The sequence below is a fragment of the Herpailurus yagouaroundi genome, unplaced genomic scaffold, assembly GCF_014898765.1.
Source record: "Herpailurus yagouaroundi ecotype Mexico unplaced genomic scaffold, PumYag 184, whole genome shotgun sequence".
NCBI lineage: Eukaryota > Metazoa > Chordata > Mammalia > Carnivora > Felidae > Herpailurus > Herpailurus yagouaroundi.
This window is the reverse complement of record NW_024412415.1, coordinates 28,931,410-28,948,688: the sequence shown is the minus strand read 5'-3', so window position 1 is coordinate 28,948,688 and position 17,279 is coordinate 28,931,410. Positions and strand designations below refer to the sequence as shown.

General features: G+C 36.7%; 1 protein-coding gene across 9 annotated transcripts in view; it reads left to right on the top strand.

Annotated features, from left to right (window-relative positions):
- Window positions 1-17,279, top strand: part of HERC1 (HECT and RLD domain containing E3 ubiquitin protein ligase family member 1) — a 190,220-nt gene that overhangs the window by 87,786 nt on the left and 85,155 nt on the right. For 7 of the 9 annotated variants that reach the window (XM_040492922.1, XM_040492920.1, XM_040492921.1 and 4 more), the window contains exons 20-25: window positions 2,573-2,687; window positions 2,776-2,896; window positions 4,747-4,918; window positions 7,189-7,528; window positions 7,996-8,116; window positions 14,268-14,319. In XM_040492922.1, coding sequence (XP_040348856.1) covers window positions 2,573-2,687; window positions 2,776-2,896; window positions 4,747-4,918; window positions 7,189-7,528; window positions 7,996-8,116; window positions 14,268-14,319 — 921 coding nt within the window. The remainder of the gene's footprint in view (window positions 1-2,572; window positions 2,688-2,775; window positions 2,897-4,746; window positions 4,919-7,188; window positions 7,529-7,995; window positions 8,117-14,267; window positions 14,320-17,279) is intronic. The other 2 variants (XM_040492927.1, XM_040492925.1) reach the window with 1 other exon arrangement.

Below are 17,279 nucleotides of genomic sequence, written 5' to 3'. Positions count from 1 at the left end.
TGTGTTGACTCTAAGCAGAAGTGGAAAAGTATGGTAATGGAGGAGGAAAAAAATTTACTTTCTAAGTTGTGTTTTCTGATATTCTCTCATATTTGCATTATTTGCTTGGAATGTTCAGTTAGGGTTTTGTTTTTTTTTTATCATGTCACTTGTTAATTGCAGTTAGGAATTTTTTTTTTTTTAACGTTTATTATTGAGAGACAGAGAGAGACAGAGCGTGAGCAGGGGAGGGGCAGAGAGAGAGAGGGAGACACAGAATCGGAAGCAGGCTCCAGGCTCTGAGCTGTCAGCACAGAGCCTGACGCGGGGCTTGAACTCACAAACCGCGAAATCATGACCTGGGCTGAAGTCAGACGCTCAACCAGCTGAGCCACCCAGGCACCCCTGCAGCTAGAACAAGATATAAACATAAGATGAATAAAAACTCATTGTATGGCTCCCTTTGTGGAATTGCTTGTACACTGTAGCTTAGACTTTATACCTGAATAGTGGAAGTGTTCTGTAGTGTTTGATATGAAATGACCATAACTTTTTTTTTTTTTTTTTTAATTTTCTTTTTTTCAACGTTTATTTATTTTTGGGACAGAGAGAGACAGAGCATGAACGGGGGAGGGGCAGAAAGAGAGGGAGACACAGAATCAGAAACAGGCTCCAGGCTCTGAGCCATCAGCCCAGAGCCTGACGCGAGCCTGACGCGGGGCTCCAACTCACGGACCGCGAGATCGTGACCTGGCTGAAGTCAGACGCTTAACTGACTGCGCCACCCAGGCGCCCCTGAAATGACCATAACTTTAATGAAGAAAAGAACCCATTACTTTACAAATTGTTATAGGAGGATAATCTCTTGCTAAATTGGAAACAGCAGAGGGTCTATAGTTTGCATTTTAAGTTGAGCATTAGAGTCCTTGATATGGGTCATTGTTTGATTTTAAGTCATAGCAGCTGTCAGAATAGCAAGCATTCCCTTGGAACAGATGATTTCTCAAGAACTTAATGTGGAAAATTTTTTATGTAATACAGTCTATCGTTTAAGATTTGCTGTGGCCTATAAGATTTTTTTAAAATCATGCATGTTTATATGTCAGGGTTTTTTTTTTTTTTTTTTTTTTTTACCTGTAAAATAGGTAAGTCTGAACTTAGTTTTTACCTAAGCCTACAGAAATGACTGGAAAACCAAGATATAAAATTTTATCTCTTGAGATAGGAGTTTTAAGAAGGGATTAAGAACAAATAATGTTGACTTGGGGCTTGATATTTTCCATGGGTGTTTTTTGTTTGTTTTTATTTTTAAGTAGCTTGGTAAATCTGTCAAATTAAAAGTCTAGTGGACAGTAAACCTCCCACCCCTATTTGGAATCTACTGCATGTACTACATTTTTAAAGTACAGCATTAGTATGCTAACGTGGAATTAAAGAAAGCACCTGCCTAGTTCTCATCATCTGATGCTGTGATTTGGGTTTTCTATTGCACGTACTCATCTGTGTCCATTGTTGTTTTGTTTCTTACCCACTTCATTTCATTTCATTTTTGTATTCACAGTATCTACTTAATGGCTTCAAATACCACATATATTCACACTTGACTAGTTTACACAATATCTCTACTAGGATGCTTAATAGACAGTATTCAAAACCATACTCCTGATTCCAGCTCCTTATTTCCCCAAAGCGTTCTTCCTGTGGTCTGGCTGTCTAAGTAAATCAGCCACAGTCTAAGTACATTTCTAGTCAACTTTGACTTCTCGTATTCACACATCTGATCCATCAACAAATCCTGTCAACTCTGCCTTCAAAACGCTTTTGGAATCTGACCGCTTCTTCCTACCTCCACTGCTACTGCTCTGGTCTGAGTCACCATCATTCCTCACTTGAGTTACTGCAGTACTGCTGTTGCAGTCCATATCTGGTTCACTACTCAGCAGCTATAGTTGGCCTCTTAAAACACAAATCAGATCATATTGTATTTCCACTCAAAGCCTTCTAATGGTGCTTCCTGTTTCCCTTATAATAAAATCTAAAGGACTTGCAGTGGCCTGCAGGCCCTGTGTGATCTAGTCTCCAGCCGACTTTCTAATGTCTCCTACAACTTATGTGTGCACACTTTGTTCTGGCCACACTGGCCTCCTTGAACCCACCTCAGGGCCTCTACACTAGTTTTTTTCTGAGGAGACACTATTTCTCTGTGGTACCTTTCCCGATTTTGTCTACATCTCTACTCACCTGTACCTTATCAGAGATCTTTGCAAACTAGCCTGTATGAAATAGTATGGTACTCCCTGTTCTCTTTGCCCTGCTTTATTTTTCTCCATAGCACTTTCCTGTCATATTAATGTTTATATTTATTGGTGTCTCCCACCCCCCAACTAGAATATAAATTCTGTGAGATCAGGGACTTAGTTTTGTTGACTGCTATATCCCTAGCACACAGAACAGTATATAGGACCTAGTAGGTGCATTTGTTAACGTTTAGGAAATGATAACATTCACCTGTTGGATTACTAAAGCTATTAAAATTATCTCTGAACTGTTTTCTGAGCCCTTTTAAATGTTAATGAATCATTTTTGTTTTCAGATTGGGACAGTGCAACTTTAAGTAACGAGTCACTCTTGGACACTGTGTCTAGATTTGTTCTTGCAGCCCTTCTGAAACATACAAATTTACTTAGCCAAGCATGTGGAGAAAGCCGGCAAGTAACTTAAAACTATCCTCAGACAAATATTTGCTCTCATGATGTTAGAAATTAGGTAACTTTTCTATTTTGGTTCTTTATTTAGATATCAGCCTGGTAAAAGCTTGTCAGAAGTGTACCGTTGTGTGTACAAAGTTCGAAGTCGTTTACTTGCTTGCAAGAACCTTGAACTTATTCAGACCAGGTCATCATCACGAGACAGATGGGTAAAGTTGGAAATCAGTCAATTTCTGTTTTTCTGCAAGCTATGAGACATAGCTTCTTATTGGTTTATGTGAGGGGAAAAAATGTGCCTTGATCATTGCAGATATTCAATAAATACCGAGTACATACTTCTTTTTATAGTGAAGAAATTGGATGAGTAAAAAATTTGGGGTTTATTTAACACCACATTTATCAAGTGATATGGCTGCTAAGAAAGTTTGTATATTCATAGGCTGTATAAGTAAGAATAAATTGAGTTGTCCAAACCATATGAAATATTATTCCTTTATTTTGTGCTGATCAGACCACATTTGAATTATCCTTTTAATTTGGGGTGCCATAATTTATGAGGGACATTAACAAAAGCTACCTTGGATTGGTGAAAGGTCTGAAAGTCATCTTATATAAAAACTGAAAGTGTCAAAAACATTTAGCCTAGGGAAATGAAAACAGAAGAGAGTCACATGATAGCTGCCTTAACAATACTTAAAAAGCTTCCATGTAGAAGAGGAAGTAAGGGTGTTTCTTTTTCTAGAGGGCATAGGCAGCACCAAAAGGTAACAACTGAATGGAAAATCACTGTTAGCTGAACATAAGGAAGAAAGCCTTATCATGATTAGAATTGTCCACCACTGGTGGTAAAGATTGAAACCTTTTCTTAAAGATTACTCCAGAAGTTATTCTTGCAGCAAAAATAGTCAATTTTTAAAGTGCTGGGTAATCCTGATAACATGATCCTATAAATTATAAGCCTGGATTGTACATCAGCTTCAGAAATGCTTACTTTGAAACTTTATACATTAGATGATTTGCACCCTGTTACTGAGGTCTTAGATTTTAAAAACCAAACTCTGTCTCTGCATTTGTACTATAGAATTCTTTTGGCATGCACGGATTTAACATTTGTGAATCTAACTATTAGTGACCTTGAAAGTCCAGGAAATGTATTAATATGCTGTTTTGTTGAGGCTCAGATTTGAAACTTACATATTATGGGGATAAATGACTTTTTAATGTATTATATGAGTCTGACTGACTGCTCAGTATCCCCATCTCTGTGAAATTCTTGAATTATTTACTGGCTATCAATCACAAAATAACTTTTATTATGCATCTGAGAAGATCATTAAATTTTTTCACTTGTACTTTATACTAAAGTCTGTGGGAGAAATGTTGCATACTGTTATGGCATTTGTGACACTCTTAACTTTTGTTGTAAGGACTCTGTCCTCTAGATGACTGCTAGTTAGCTTAACCACTGGGAAATAAAATTAACATTGTTCTTATCAGATTTCTAATTTGTGGTTTCTTCAGGGGAAAGTAAAGAAATTTAAAAAAATTAAAAACAGTACTGTTTATAAATTGAAATTTGCTAAGAGTAGAGCATAGGTGTCACTCTCTGAAAAAAGTCTGGAAAATACAATTTTAAATTAGAATTATTAAACATTTATACAGAGTAGTAATAGCATACACAGCTTGAAGGAGACTGAATGGTATATAAATTCATGTTCTTAAATTACCTTTTATGCTTGGTTTTTTTATACTCAGCTCATTTTAAGTTGCAGTTCTGTAGGAGTTTATTGCTGAGTAGCAGTATAAATTCAAATCCACTTAATAGCATGACATTCTAATCAAAATACTGAGGGAAAGAGCATATAGGTGTCTCTGTACATATTTTGTGTACATACATTGTTTCTGATCTTTTCAGATTTATTCAGTGTATCTTTTGGATTTTTGTAGTAAAATTCATGTGTTTTAGCAATATTTTCCATGATCAAAAAGTCAAAGTTTTGATGAAGTTTTTCAGAGTTTTGAAAACTATATTCAGTGTAGCTTTGATGGTTTCTTTCAGATCTCGGAAAACCAGGACTCTGCAGATGTTGATCCTCAGGAGCATTCGTTTACCCGGACCATTGATGAAGAAGCTGAAATGGAAGAACAGGCTGAGCGAGACCGGGAAGAGGGGCATCCCGAGCCAGAGGATGAAGAAGAAGAACGGGAACATGAAGTGATGACAGCTGGCAGTGAGTACACCCTTCTTAATTAACAGATCCACATCATGGCATTCTTCATGGTAGGGGAACTGACTGGAGAAGAGAAGGGCAAACATTTCTCTGTAGTTTTTCTGTAAGGATCTGATATTCTCCTGGTGATCTGAATTTACATTAGCTAATGTTTCAGCTCTTAAAAACTGTGCTAGTTCCATTTTGAAGCTATTGGATTGCATGTTTGGGGCTGAAAAGCTCTGAAAGCAGGCTTTTAGAACCAGTAACTGTTCCACTGAGTCTTATGCATGCAATAATGCCCATGAGTGATTGGGTAAGGTCATACAGTTTGTTTTGGAGGGTACCAGTTTGTCCATTGGCCTGGCCCCTCTGTGTGGTGAGGAAGAGAGCCTCTTCCAGCACTTACTAGGAGAGCCTAGTTACTTTTTATATGGCACACTTTTAAAATTATAAATTTCACCCACTGACTACACTGCCATTGTCAGTAGAGAGCAAGAGTATGCATGAGAATTCTGTTGGCTGGGTGATTGTAACACTTTCCATACCTGTATATTTCAAGGCTACAATAGAAAACTATTGTATTCATTTAGATGTTTAAAAGGAAATACCAAAGCTTTTAAACATGTGTTAGTATCTTTTGAGTGATTTGGCTATTTCAAGTTAAAATGTATATTCACTTTATAGACTGAAACATTATGGCTAGCTATGCATTTGGTGTTGGGATTATCTCTGTGTATTAATCAATTTGACATTTTATTATCAATTTATTTGTGTTTTGTATACTTGTAAAAATGATATATGGAGGTGGCTCAAAACCAGAAACTACTTAAAAAAACGAGGAGAAAAGGGATTGGAGATGGGGAGGGAGAATAATTATATTTTAAAAACCTAGGCTGAAGGGACTTTTGCAGTTGAACTTAAAACTTAGTTTAAAAATTCTGGAAAACAAAGGCCAAAGGGGAAAACATGGTAACAAACTGTAACCTTCAATTATAGTAAAAGAAAGCATAATAGTCACTGGGGAGTAAGAATTTTAAATCAGCTACGGTTTTTGAGCACCTGTGTTACATGCTGGGCACTGGGTCATATGCTTCACATAGGTGGATAATCCTTACAATAGTCTAATGAGATACATTCTGGTATTTATCTTAAAGATGGGCAAACTGAGATTTAAGGAGGCAAAATTTATGCCTAGGGCCAGATTAGTAGCAGCTGGAAATCGAATGAGATCTGCCCAAAGTTCCAGTGACCCTTCTCTTAATTACTTTAACTGATTTCAAGCTTTGTACTGAGTTTGTTGCTTTGGTTTTTACAGAAATGAGACTTCAAACAGCATAATGAAAATATTATGTAATAATTCTATAAAATACACATATGAAAGCCATTTTTAAAGTTTATACTTCTGTATGAACAGATGAATCTAGTATTTATCCAAATTTTCTGCTTGGGTGCCCCATAAAGAATACTGTCTTCACTCCAAATTTGAACAAAAAATTATTTTCCTGTTGTGAAGTATCTGCCACTGCATCAGAACCTTACTAAACTCACTGTTTTTTTTACACTTGTGAATTGGGAAGGGCTGGTATTAGATGGACATTCTTGGTGATGCCACTTGATTTTCTGAAGCAGTCTTGGCTATATATTATTATCATATTCAGTTTCAGCAAAGACCTTTAGTGGTTTTACTTTTTTAATGTGTTTGAGATACAGCGGAGTATAGATGTCAGGAATTACATAGACTTTAGAGAGGGAGGGGGGCTATTCTTAACTCATGCAACTTAAATTTTGTTTCTTTTGTAACCTGACATTTTTCATACGAAGGTCATAAACATTTCAGAAATAGTTATTTTAATCTAACTCAGTCGTTTTGAAACTTCAGCAGAGCTCAAAATCAGCTGGATGGCTTGTTAAAACACACATTGCTGGCCCCATGCCTAGAATTTCTGATTCAGAAGGTCTGGGATTGGCCTGATAATTTGCATCTGTTACAAGTTCCCAGAAAATGTTGATGCCCTGGTCTGGGGCCACTTGGAAAGCATTGATCTAACTCATGAGGAAGAGTAGAAATAGAATAAACCAAATGTGAATTCTATAATGGCATAATTATTTCCTATTTTAATTTTTGTGAAAAGTTTAATGTTTTACATGTATTTAATATAATCTTAACTTAGTTACTATGCTGTATTTAATGTCTAAAAAATAACTTTTCCCTCTTTCAGTAAGTTTTTGATCCAAACTTTATGACTATTTTTGTTATTTTCTTTGCTCTTCTCTCCCCATGTGTTAAGACCTTGTTTTTGTGTTGCATGTTACAGAAATCTTTCAGTGTTTCCTCTCAGCCCGTGAAGTAGCTCGTAGCCGAGATCGAGATAGAATGAACAGTGGGGCAGGGTCTGGGGCTCGAGCTGATGATCCACCTCCCCAGTCTCAGCAAGAGCGAAGGGTCAGCACAGACCTTCCTGAGGGTCAGGATGTGTACACCGCTGCCTGCAACTCTGTGATCCATCGGTGTGCCCTGTTAATATTAGGAGTAAGTCCTGTGATTGAGGAGCTTCAGAAGCGGAAGGAAGAAGGACAGTTGCAGCAGCCTTCAACAAGTGCCTCTGAAGGGGGTGGACTTATGACCAGGTGGGACTGACTAGAAACTTGAAACATTTGTGACTTTATGCAGTGCAACACTTTGTTCTTGAAGTTATAGTGGTCTTCTGAAATGAACACACATGTGGAGGAGGAAATCCAAATTGACTAGGTTGAAGTAATATATTAATGTATTAAAGTAATGTAAAGAGTGATACTGATTCAGCCTGGAATAGAAATTTCTGATTAGATGAGGAGGCACAATTTTTCATACATATAAACAACAGTAGTTGACAAACATACGAAGTTTCTTGCATCTCTCTGTAATGTAGTGGCATGTAAGTTGGTTTGATGTCATCGTAAAGGGCTTTGTGCTTACACAAGAGTCAGGATTTCCCTTTGACAGATATAATTACTCCTCACTGTGTATGTATTAGGTCTGTGCTGCTAGTTCCAATCAATTTTATGTTTACTAACAATCCCAAATTGAAAAACTTTTCTTTGTGCATGTGAGACAGGAGTGAAAGTCTTACTGCAGAGAGCCGGCTAGTCCATGCAAGTCCAAATTATAGACTGATCAAATCGAGGAGTGAATCTGATTTGTCTCAGCCTGAATCAGATGAAGAGGGTTACGCGCTGGTAGGTATACCTAGATTCAGTAAAGAGGGATTTTTGTTTTCAGCGTATAGATATATGAGAGTTTGGTTACAGTAAGTACTATATGTTTGTTTTAGACATGTAAAAACTTTTTAAAAAGAACTTTTAAGAAAAATGGGATAACTATATTGCATAGATATTTACCACCTATATGTTAATGTGATTCTCAGATTTCTATCTTTATTTTTTTTTAAGTTTTATTTTATTTCTTTATATTTGAGAGAGAGCACACAAATGGGGGTGGGGCGAGGTGGAGAGAGAGAGAGAGAGGATCTGAAGCAGGCTCAAGGGTCTGAGCTGTCAGTGCAGAGCTTGACATAGGTCTCAAACCTACAAACTGTGAGATTATGACCTGAGCAGAAGTCAGGCACTCAACCAACTGATCCCCCCAGATGCCCCTCAGATTTCTGTCTTTAGCTCTGACTTCTTCCTAAACTTCAAATTCATATATCTGATTCATTGGTGGACAGTCCTCCTGAACAAGTGAGGTTACCCCTATCTTAACCTATCCAAAAATAAATTCATCTTTCTCTCAAACTTTCTTTTCTTACATTCACTGTCTTAGTAGGTGGTATTATTAACTACTCAGGATTCATCCTTTTCTTTTCCTTATTTTCTTGTCTTTGCAAACCCCCACACTCCCTACCATCTAGTTAGTCAAGTCTTGCAAATTTTAACCTTGGTATGTTTCTGATATGTCCTTTCCATCCTTTTTGCCACTGTTCTGTTCAAACTTTCCTTCTCTTTTGCTCGGACTAGTCCAGAAGCCTCCAAACTTCTTGACCTACTGCTTGTTTTGTGCCCATCTTCCGCATTTCACAAGTCTGTTTATATTTCCTCTACTTAAAATCTGTCAGTAATTCTCAGTTACCTACCAAAAAAGCCTCAGGACCTGGGCTGCAGGCATTTACAGTCGAAATCAAACAGATGAGATGCTGATTTACCTAAGAAGCAGGGAGCAAAGTATGCTGTAGTGTGATAGGTAAATTATGGTGTGCAAATTGTCTAAGAGATTACTACTTTTGAGTAGTTTTGGACTTGGAGTTCATAGCTGGATTTGCATTTTGGCTCTCCCTCTGTCTTGTATGTGAATAATCTATACGTGTTACTTGACTTATCTGGGCCTTAGTGTCCCGCTGTGATAGGAGGACATTAGTGCCTCTTGTGTTTATGACAATGTGTGAGATTTTGGTCATGTCACATGGCAGCCCAAACAGAAACTCTGGTTTTTTGGACTGAGTGAGTGGTTTATAAGCTCCATTTTTAGCTCTGAAATTCCTCTATTGTGTAAATTGAGATGATGGATATGAAAATACTTTTGAAAAGTATAAAGTACTACATAAACAGAAAGGTATTGTTTCAGAGAAACTTCTAAGCAAAGAAGATTCCTCCTCTAAGGAAAGTTCAGCAGTGTCCCTAAGCAGATTTTATTGTACCATGGTGTTTTGTTTGTTTTTCCTTCTTTTAGTCATTACCATTAGTATCTCTGTGCTCCCAGTTCATGTTTCCTCTCTTATAGTCTCTGAGATTCCTCTCAGTCTGATCAGTCTCATTATCTAGTCTCCTAACCCTGTGATAGTTTTTATTACATAGATCATGTTACTTCTCTACTCAAAACCTCCAGTGACTGCTTTTTAGAAGCATAAGTCCTTACAGGGGCCTACAAGACCCTACGTATGCTGGCTCCACTGTCACTCTGATCTCTTACTGTCCTCCTTAATTGAGGACTCTCCTTCTATCACACTAGCCTCTTGCCTTTTCCATGAACATACCACGCAACCTCCTTTTAGGGCTTTTACCTATTTCCCTCCCCTACCCCCACTAGAATACTGTTGTCTGCCTGGCTAATTCCCTCACTTCAGTGTTTCCTTCTGTTTTTACTTTTCAGTGAGGCCTAGTCTGACCCCTCTGTCTAAAATTGTAGTTTGCCCTCCTTTCCACATATTCAGTCCCTGTCTACCTTGCCTTGCTAGGTTCCCCCCCCCCCCATCCCCCAGCACCAAACATAATTTTGTTTATCACTTTCTGTTGGCCTATACTACACTATAAGCTCCTTGAGGACAGGAGTTTTTGCTGTTTCGTTTACTGCTGTATTGCAAGTACCTGCAGTATAGTGCCTGGTATGTAGTAGGAGGCAATCACTAAGTTTTTTTTTTGGAATGGATGAATTATTTTGTTACCTGCTTTGGTAAAATATTTGTGCCCATTCTGTCCTTTCTACTCTTAAAACATTTTTTTTTTAATGTTTATTCATATTGGAGAGAGAGAGAGAGTGCACAAGCAGGTGAGGGGCAGAGAGAGAGATGGAAACAGAATCTGAAGCAAGCTCCAGGCTCAGAGCTGTCAGTACAGAGTCTATGTGGGGCTTGAACTGAACGAGCTGTGAGATCATGACCTGAGCTGAGTCAGACACTCAACTGACTGAGCCACCCAGGTGCCCTTTTTTTATTTTTTAGTGTTTCTACTCTTTAATTCAGGCCTTTGTTACCTTTGCTTGGACTGGTAGTTTTAAACTGCTCTCCCTACTTTTTTCAGTTCCTCTCCTTAGATCCTGTTCCCAAAGTTAGAGCCTTTTTTTTTTTTTTTTTTTTAAATGCTTATTTTTTTGACAGCTCAGAGCCTGGAGCCTACTTTGGATTGTGTATTTCTGTCTTTCTCTGCCTCTTCCCTCCTTGTGCTCTGTCTCTCTCTCTTTTTCTAAAAAATTAATAAGCATTAAAAAAAATTAAAAAGAAAACACAACAAAAATAATACCAGCTGGTCACGCTCCCTTCCTACTTAGAAAACTTTGTGATTCTGCACTACCTACCAAGAAATCAAAGATTCTGGAAAATGTTTCCTGCCTGCCTTTGGAACCAGTTATCCCCTGCAGTAATCTGTATTTTTGGCATGGTAGTCCACCTGCCAGACCCCAAACATACCTCTTGAGCCTCTGCTCAAGCACTCTTTGCCTTAAATGTCTTTCTCCTGGATTTTATTGATGGGGGTCTTATCGTTTCTTAAGAACTGGCTAAAGTGTCATCTCTTCCAGAAAGCTTTCCAAGATCACATTACTCTCAGGAGTCTTCATGTTATTTCTATGACATTTTGGTAGTATCTCTAATGAACCACTAATGGTTTGTCTCACATCGTACTTATTTATGTATTATTAGTATTTCTTTCCAGCAGACCTCTTAGAAGGCAGGTTTATTGTAATGCCCCTGATGTCTTTTACAGTATGTTTTGTAGATTGATAATTCATTTCCACTGAAATGAAAAGATAAAAAATGAGGATAAATGTAGTTAAAGCAACATACTTTGAGAAAACAAATAGTGAAATCTCACTTAGTCATAGTAGGCTTAAGATTTACTATTGATTTTTACCTGGGGCAAGATTTTTATCTTTCTGAACCCCAGCTTCTGTATTTTGAAATGGGGAATAAAACTGCCTGTCATGCAGGGCACCTTGGTGGCTCAGTCAGTTAAGCATCTGACTCTTGATTTTGGCTCAGGTCATGATCTCATGGTTTTTGAGTTCAACACCTGCATTGGGCTTCCTGCTTACAGCACAGAGCCTGCTTGGGATTCTCTCTCCCTCTCTCTGCCCCTCCCCTGCTTGCATACGTGTATACTCTCTCTCTTTCTCAAAATAGACTTAAAAAAAAAAAGAAAAGAAAACTACCTGTTATACTTGCCTCAACTGGGTTGTTGTAAAGAACAAGTTTGGTAATATTTAAAACGTTTTGAAAAATATATTTTCAAAACAGAATGGAAAGAGAGATCACTGGAGGTAGATTGAGCCTAGATTTAGTTGCCAAGATTGTTAACATTGAGTTTCCTACAGTTTATAAAAGATTAATAAACACATTTTTGAAAAAGATTTGCTCTTGATCATCTTTCTTTACAGAATGTTTAGAAAGATAGTCTTGTAAGAGATAGGAAAGTCTAGAACCAGAGCAGATTCTTTTGCAGATGAAGGGAGAGTCTTGTAAGAGATAGGAAAGTCTAGAACCAGAGCAGATTCTTTTGCAGATGAAGGGAGATGTGGGCTGAGCCTTCAGCCTGGTATAGATGAAGAGGGGCAAACAGTGGGGGCAGTTTGGGTTTTTCCAGCTAAAATACATTATCCTTCTGTCAGGTTATTTAGGATTTCCATTCATATCCTTAATATCTAGTGGTACTTCATTTCTGATTTGTGAATGAATGAAATGCTTTCTTAACATAACTGAAGTTAATCAGTTTAATGCTCAGTCTTTGCTTTATCCTTCTTTTATAAAGAGTGTTACATGATGTATTATCTACTTCTCTGTCTTAGTAAACCTCAACAGTTAATTAAGCGTAAGTTCAACTGTGTGATTGACAGTTGTCATACCTATCCAGCATTTCATACTACACTCTCTTAATCTATTCCCTCTCTTCCTTATTCCACAAAGGAGTTGATTTAGTGTATAAAAATAAATACTTTATAAAAGGATGAATTAGGTGAATGAATTAGGACTCAAAGAAACTGAAAGATAAAGCCCTGGGTGAGATTTTGTACACCTCAGACCATATCCTGTGATGTTTGGCTAAAGGTGGGCCACCAAAGAGGAACAGCATAATGATTCCCAAGATTCAGTGTCTAAAAGATATAACAAACCAGTTGTTCAAGGGAAACAGATAATTCTAGTTCTGAGGCCTGAGATAAAATTATTCTGTGACCCCTCATGACCAAGGTACTGTGTGATAAAAATGTTTTCTTGCATGATCCACTGATATCTTCAGGAGCGGTTGTAACATTTCGTATTTTGTCTAGCACCAAATGGCCTGACAACATACTTAATTTTGGTGTGTGTGTGTATGTAAGACGAAATGTGTTTATCTACAATGTAGGTACATGTGTCTGTGTATAACCAGGTAATGATTTTCTACAATGGCAGTTCCTAAATGAATCTGTTTTATCACTTCTACAACCTTTCTTCTTTGCCACCGTTTTTAAAAATTATGTGATAGAGTAAAAATGAAATGCCTAGTAAGACCATAATGCATAAATGAGTCAGTCACCTATGGTTTGTACTTGGTTGGCTATACATATGAGCAGAGCAGATAGTTGTCTGCACCCCTCCCCAACAGAAATATACTTCTGTTCTTCCTGAAAACCTTCACTATTTTATTGAGCTGTCTGCAGTTTCAGCAATTTGAGATTTCTAGATTTAATAGGCTTTTTTTTTTTTTTTGAGAGAGAGAGAGAGAGAGAGAGAGAGAGAGTGCATGCCCGCTTGAGAGGCAGAGGGAGGGAGAGAGAATCTTAAGCAGGCTACATGCCCAGTGCAGAGACCAATGTGGGGCTTGATTCTATGACTGTGAGATCATAACCTGAGGTGGAGTCAAGAATTGGACACTTAACCCAGGCACCCCTTAAAAACATTTAAAAATCCTTTAAAATACTGCCAGTAGTCTTAGGACTATGTTACTTTTCTGTTAGGGTGGATTCATCAGATTCTCTTCCTCTAAAATGCCTAGCCAAGACTAGTGGGGGCTCTTGAAAAGAATGTAAAATAAGAATAGAGAAAGCAATTTTTGAAAATGAGACTTTGCTATAGGAGGTATTAATAAGATTATAGTGTATTTGGAAGATAAAAGACAAAGATACCTGGGGCACCTGGGTGGCTTAGTTGGTTGAACGTCCGACTCTTGATTTTGGCTCAGGTCATGATTTCACAGTTTGTGAGTTCAGAGCCCAGCATTGGGCCCTATGCCGACTGTGTACAGCCTGCTTGGGATTCTCTCTCTCTCTCTCTCTCTCTCCCTGCCCTTCCCCTACTTGTGCATGTGCTTGCTCTCTCTCTCAAAATACATAGATGAACTTTAAAAAAAAAAAAGGCAATAATTCCAAAAAAGAAAAGGTGACAACAAAGAAAAACTTATGCTACTCTACAATGTTAATTAGCATACACCTTGACTTTGTGTTTTAGTATCTCAGAGTTATGTACCTGGGCTTTCTTAAAGCTGTTTTCAGTGGGTTTTTTTGAGACGTTTTATTAGACTTTAGTCTGACTTGACTGGTATACAGGTAGCACATTGTTATAATTTTATGTATTTTTATTCTAATGTTGTGTTAAATCTAATCTTAAAACACTTTTCACAACTAAATTTTTCATTTTTAACTTAATAGAGTGGAAGACGAAATGTTGATTTGGATTTGGCATCATCTCATAGAAAGAGAGGTAAGTATTAAGAAATTAAAAATCTGGTTAAATGATGTAGCTGTTTTTATATCTGATGTATTTAGATATGATTGTCTTTGAAACATTGCAAAAACAAATTTAGAAACATTTTATTGGAAGAGTTAAAAGGAAATTATTTTCTTTAACATACACCCTTTTAAAACAGAAATGTCTAAGAGTTAATAACCAGTCTGTTTCTCATTTGTCATGTGTTTTGACTTTTTAAAAAGTTGTGTGGAACTCCAAAAGTAATGCTTTACATTATGGGGGCTTATGTACATTATTTGCTGTGTTTTAGTTCACTGGTACAGTTGCCATAGTTTAATGGTATTACATGAGAACTCTCCTCCACTCACCTCCTGTCTCTGCATGCACACTTTCAGAAAGTTTCCACTTTTTTTTTTACTCTTTGCCTCTTAAGATACAGCATGTAAGACATAAGCTTATGATTTCTAGACAAATTTTCCCATGAGGAACAATTTTACGAGTGTTATCAAGAGTTTAGCTTGTTTGTTAGAAGCTCTTTCTTAGTAAATAATACAGGTAACTCTTGGTTATATATAAAAATGTATGGAAAGGACAGCTGTTTCAGAGACTCTAAATTCAAGGATACCTAAAACTCCCCAAGTATTGCTCTGTATTAACTGGCACTTTTATTAAACCCATTTATACTGTGGTTGTGAAAATGTGAAATGTTCAACATTGGTGCTAGTGGCAATTTTTAAGAGCCTGTGGGAAAAATTATTTTCTGTGATAGTAAGTCTTCTGTACTTCAAAACCAAACCCTTCTCTTGATAGCTTCCTTGGCAGAATGTTCAGTTCCCCCACAGGAAGCAAACTGAGAGATGAGGGAAAACTGAGGAATGAAGGGAAGAAATGCATGCACAGTTTTTTCATTTGTGTGTTTATAACTTAGAGGAAGAAATGTTGGCATTCTGTCAAATAAAATATGATACTTTGTCCTTTAATTAGAATACAGAGAATGATTTTTCTGAAATACTAAGAATAATGACTAGAACTGGTACTTTGTTTATTTGAAAAGTGTTTGGAAGCTATAACATAGCTGTTGGGTTTTTTTAAAAAATCATAAGGTTATTTGTGATATAAAAATAATTAAATGATGTTTAGTGTAATGTGCAATATGTATTTTATTATTTTATAATTCTTTGAAAATTGGGAGTTCATGTGTCATAATTATCCAGAAAATCCTTTTTGCATAACCACTTGACGTAGAAATTAAAATTTTGGTTAGCTCAGGTGAGCACTGTTGCTAAAATTTCTGTTATATGTGTATCATTTGGTGCTAGAGAGACAATGGCTCTAAACTTAATGAGTAGCATAAGGGATCCAGTCTTTAGTAAGAGCCTCCTGCTGTACTGATTATATTTATGCATGATAGTCCATTAGCTAAAATTATTTTCTCTTAAACCTTTATCCTGTGAGATTTAGTCTATATTAGCCATGTCAGTATGTGCAAAGTAATGTTTAGAATAAAACAGAAAGTGATATCTTTTCTCTGAATTACAAATGGCCTAGAATTTCATTGTAAATTACTTAGGAAAAATAGCTAGAACACTTCACAGTTACTGTCCTAGAGTTGGTTTCTGCTCAAGTTTTTAAACTGTTATCCTATGAGTAGATGTGGAGTTTCTATAGTTGTACGTATAAGGAGATACAAATGAATGAAGCCATTAATCCAAATATTGTTTGTGGATAAACTACCTTCTCCAAAAAGCTCAAGGCAGTACCAAAACCTATTAACTTTTTGGAATTTAACTTTACTTTGTTGAAAACAGAAAAGCAAATATAGGACCTCATGGGAAAAGTTTTTTTTTTTTTAATTATTCACTTAGGAAATTCTAATAGGGAGGGAAACTAGTTATATAAATCTTCATGATATCGCTTAATATGGTACCAATTTATCCTAATAATCATTGCATTTTAATGTTCCCAGAGAAAAATCTGCTGATGGCTTTGTTCTTAGGAATAGGTGACTGGAAAGTAGAAGAATTACTCTTTTAGGAAGGCAGCAAAAATAGTTTTCAATCTAATGAATACTAGAGCTTACAGATTAAACAATGAAAATGTACACTTAATAGTTTTCTTATAGATTTCCTTCTTTAAAATAAAAGAACATTGAAAATACATTAAGGGGAATATATTTTGAAAGGGATTTTTAAAAATTATTTGTATTTAGTGACTACCTTCGGACCGCAGTGGTTTGTTTTGTTTTGTTCTTAAATAATGGTAGAATAAACAATCCTATTTTTTCCTTATTTATTGCCAGTTTGGACTAGATGCCTATCTTCATTTGGGCAAATGAATCAAGTCAGAACTGTTTGGGGCCATTTAGGTGTTCTGATTATAACTTGAGCTGTGAAGGACAAACAGATGCCCTGCCAAGTGATAATTCTCCTATGCTCTTGGTTACCCCTTTCCAGTATTTTGAAGAGGAAATGACAATTTTTTCCCTTGCATAGCTTTTGTACTTACTAGTCTCAGCGGCCCTGAGTTATTAAAAACCTAGTAAAAGAAATTAGAGATAAGTTACTATGTGACATTCACTGAAATTAAATGGATGTATCAATAACAATTAATGGTTGTATACTCGTTTCAGCTGCTCTTCTTTTCCTTCCAAAGGCTCCTCCTTGGGAATGCTAGTGCCTATAATTTCAGTGTTTGGCATTGGGGATACTAGGATTCATGCTTTTGAACCATGATTGCTGCTTCTTCCCTCATTCAAGTTAATCTTTCACAATTGGTCCAAGCAAGCAAATATGGTAGGAATGGGTAGAGCAAATAGAGCACATAAATGTAGCTGTTTGCTCATCTGTTCAGAGGCATTAAAGCTAAATTCTAAAACCAAAAAAATGTCTTAAATTACTTTAAAAAGAGATAGGTGAAACATTTCTGCTTAGTGCCTCAGAGATAATAGGACATTTTGTATTCATTAAACACCT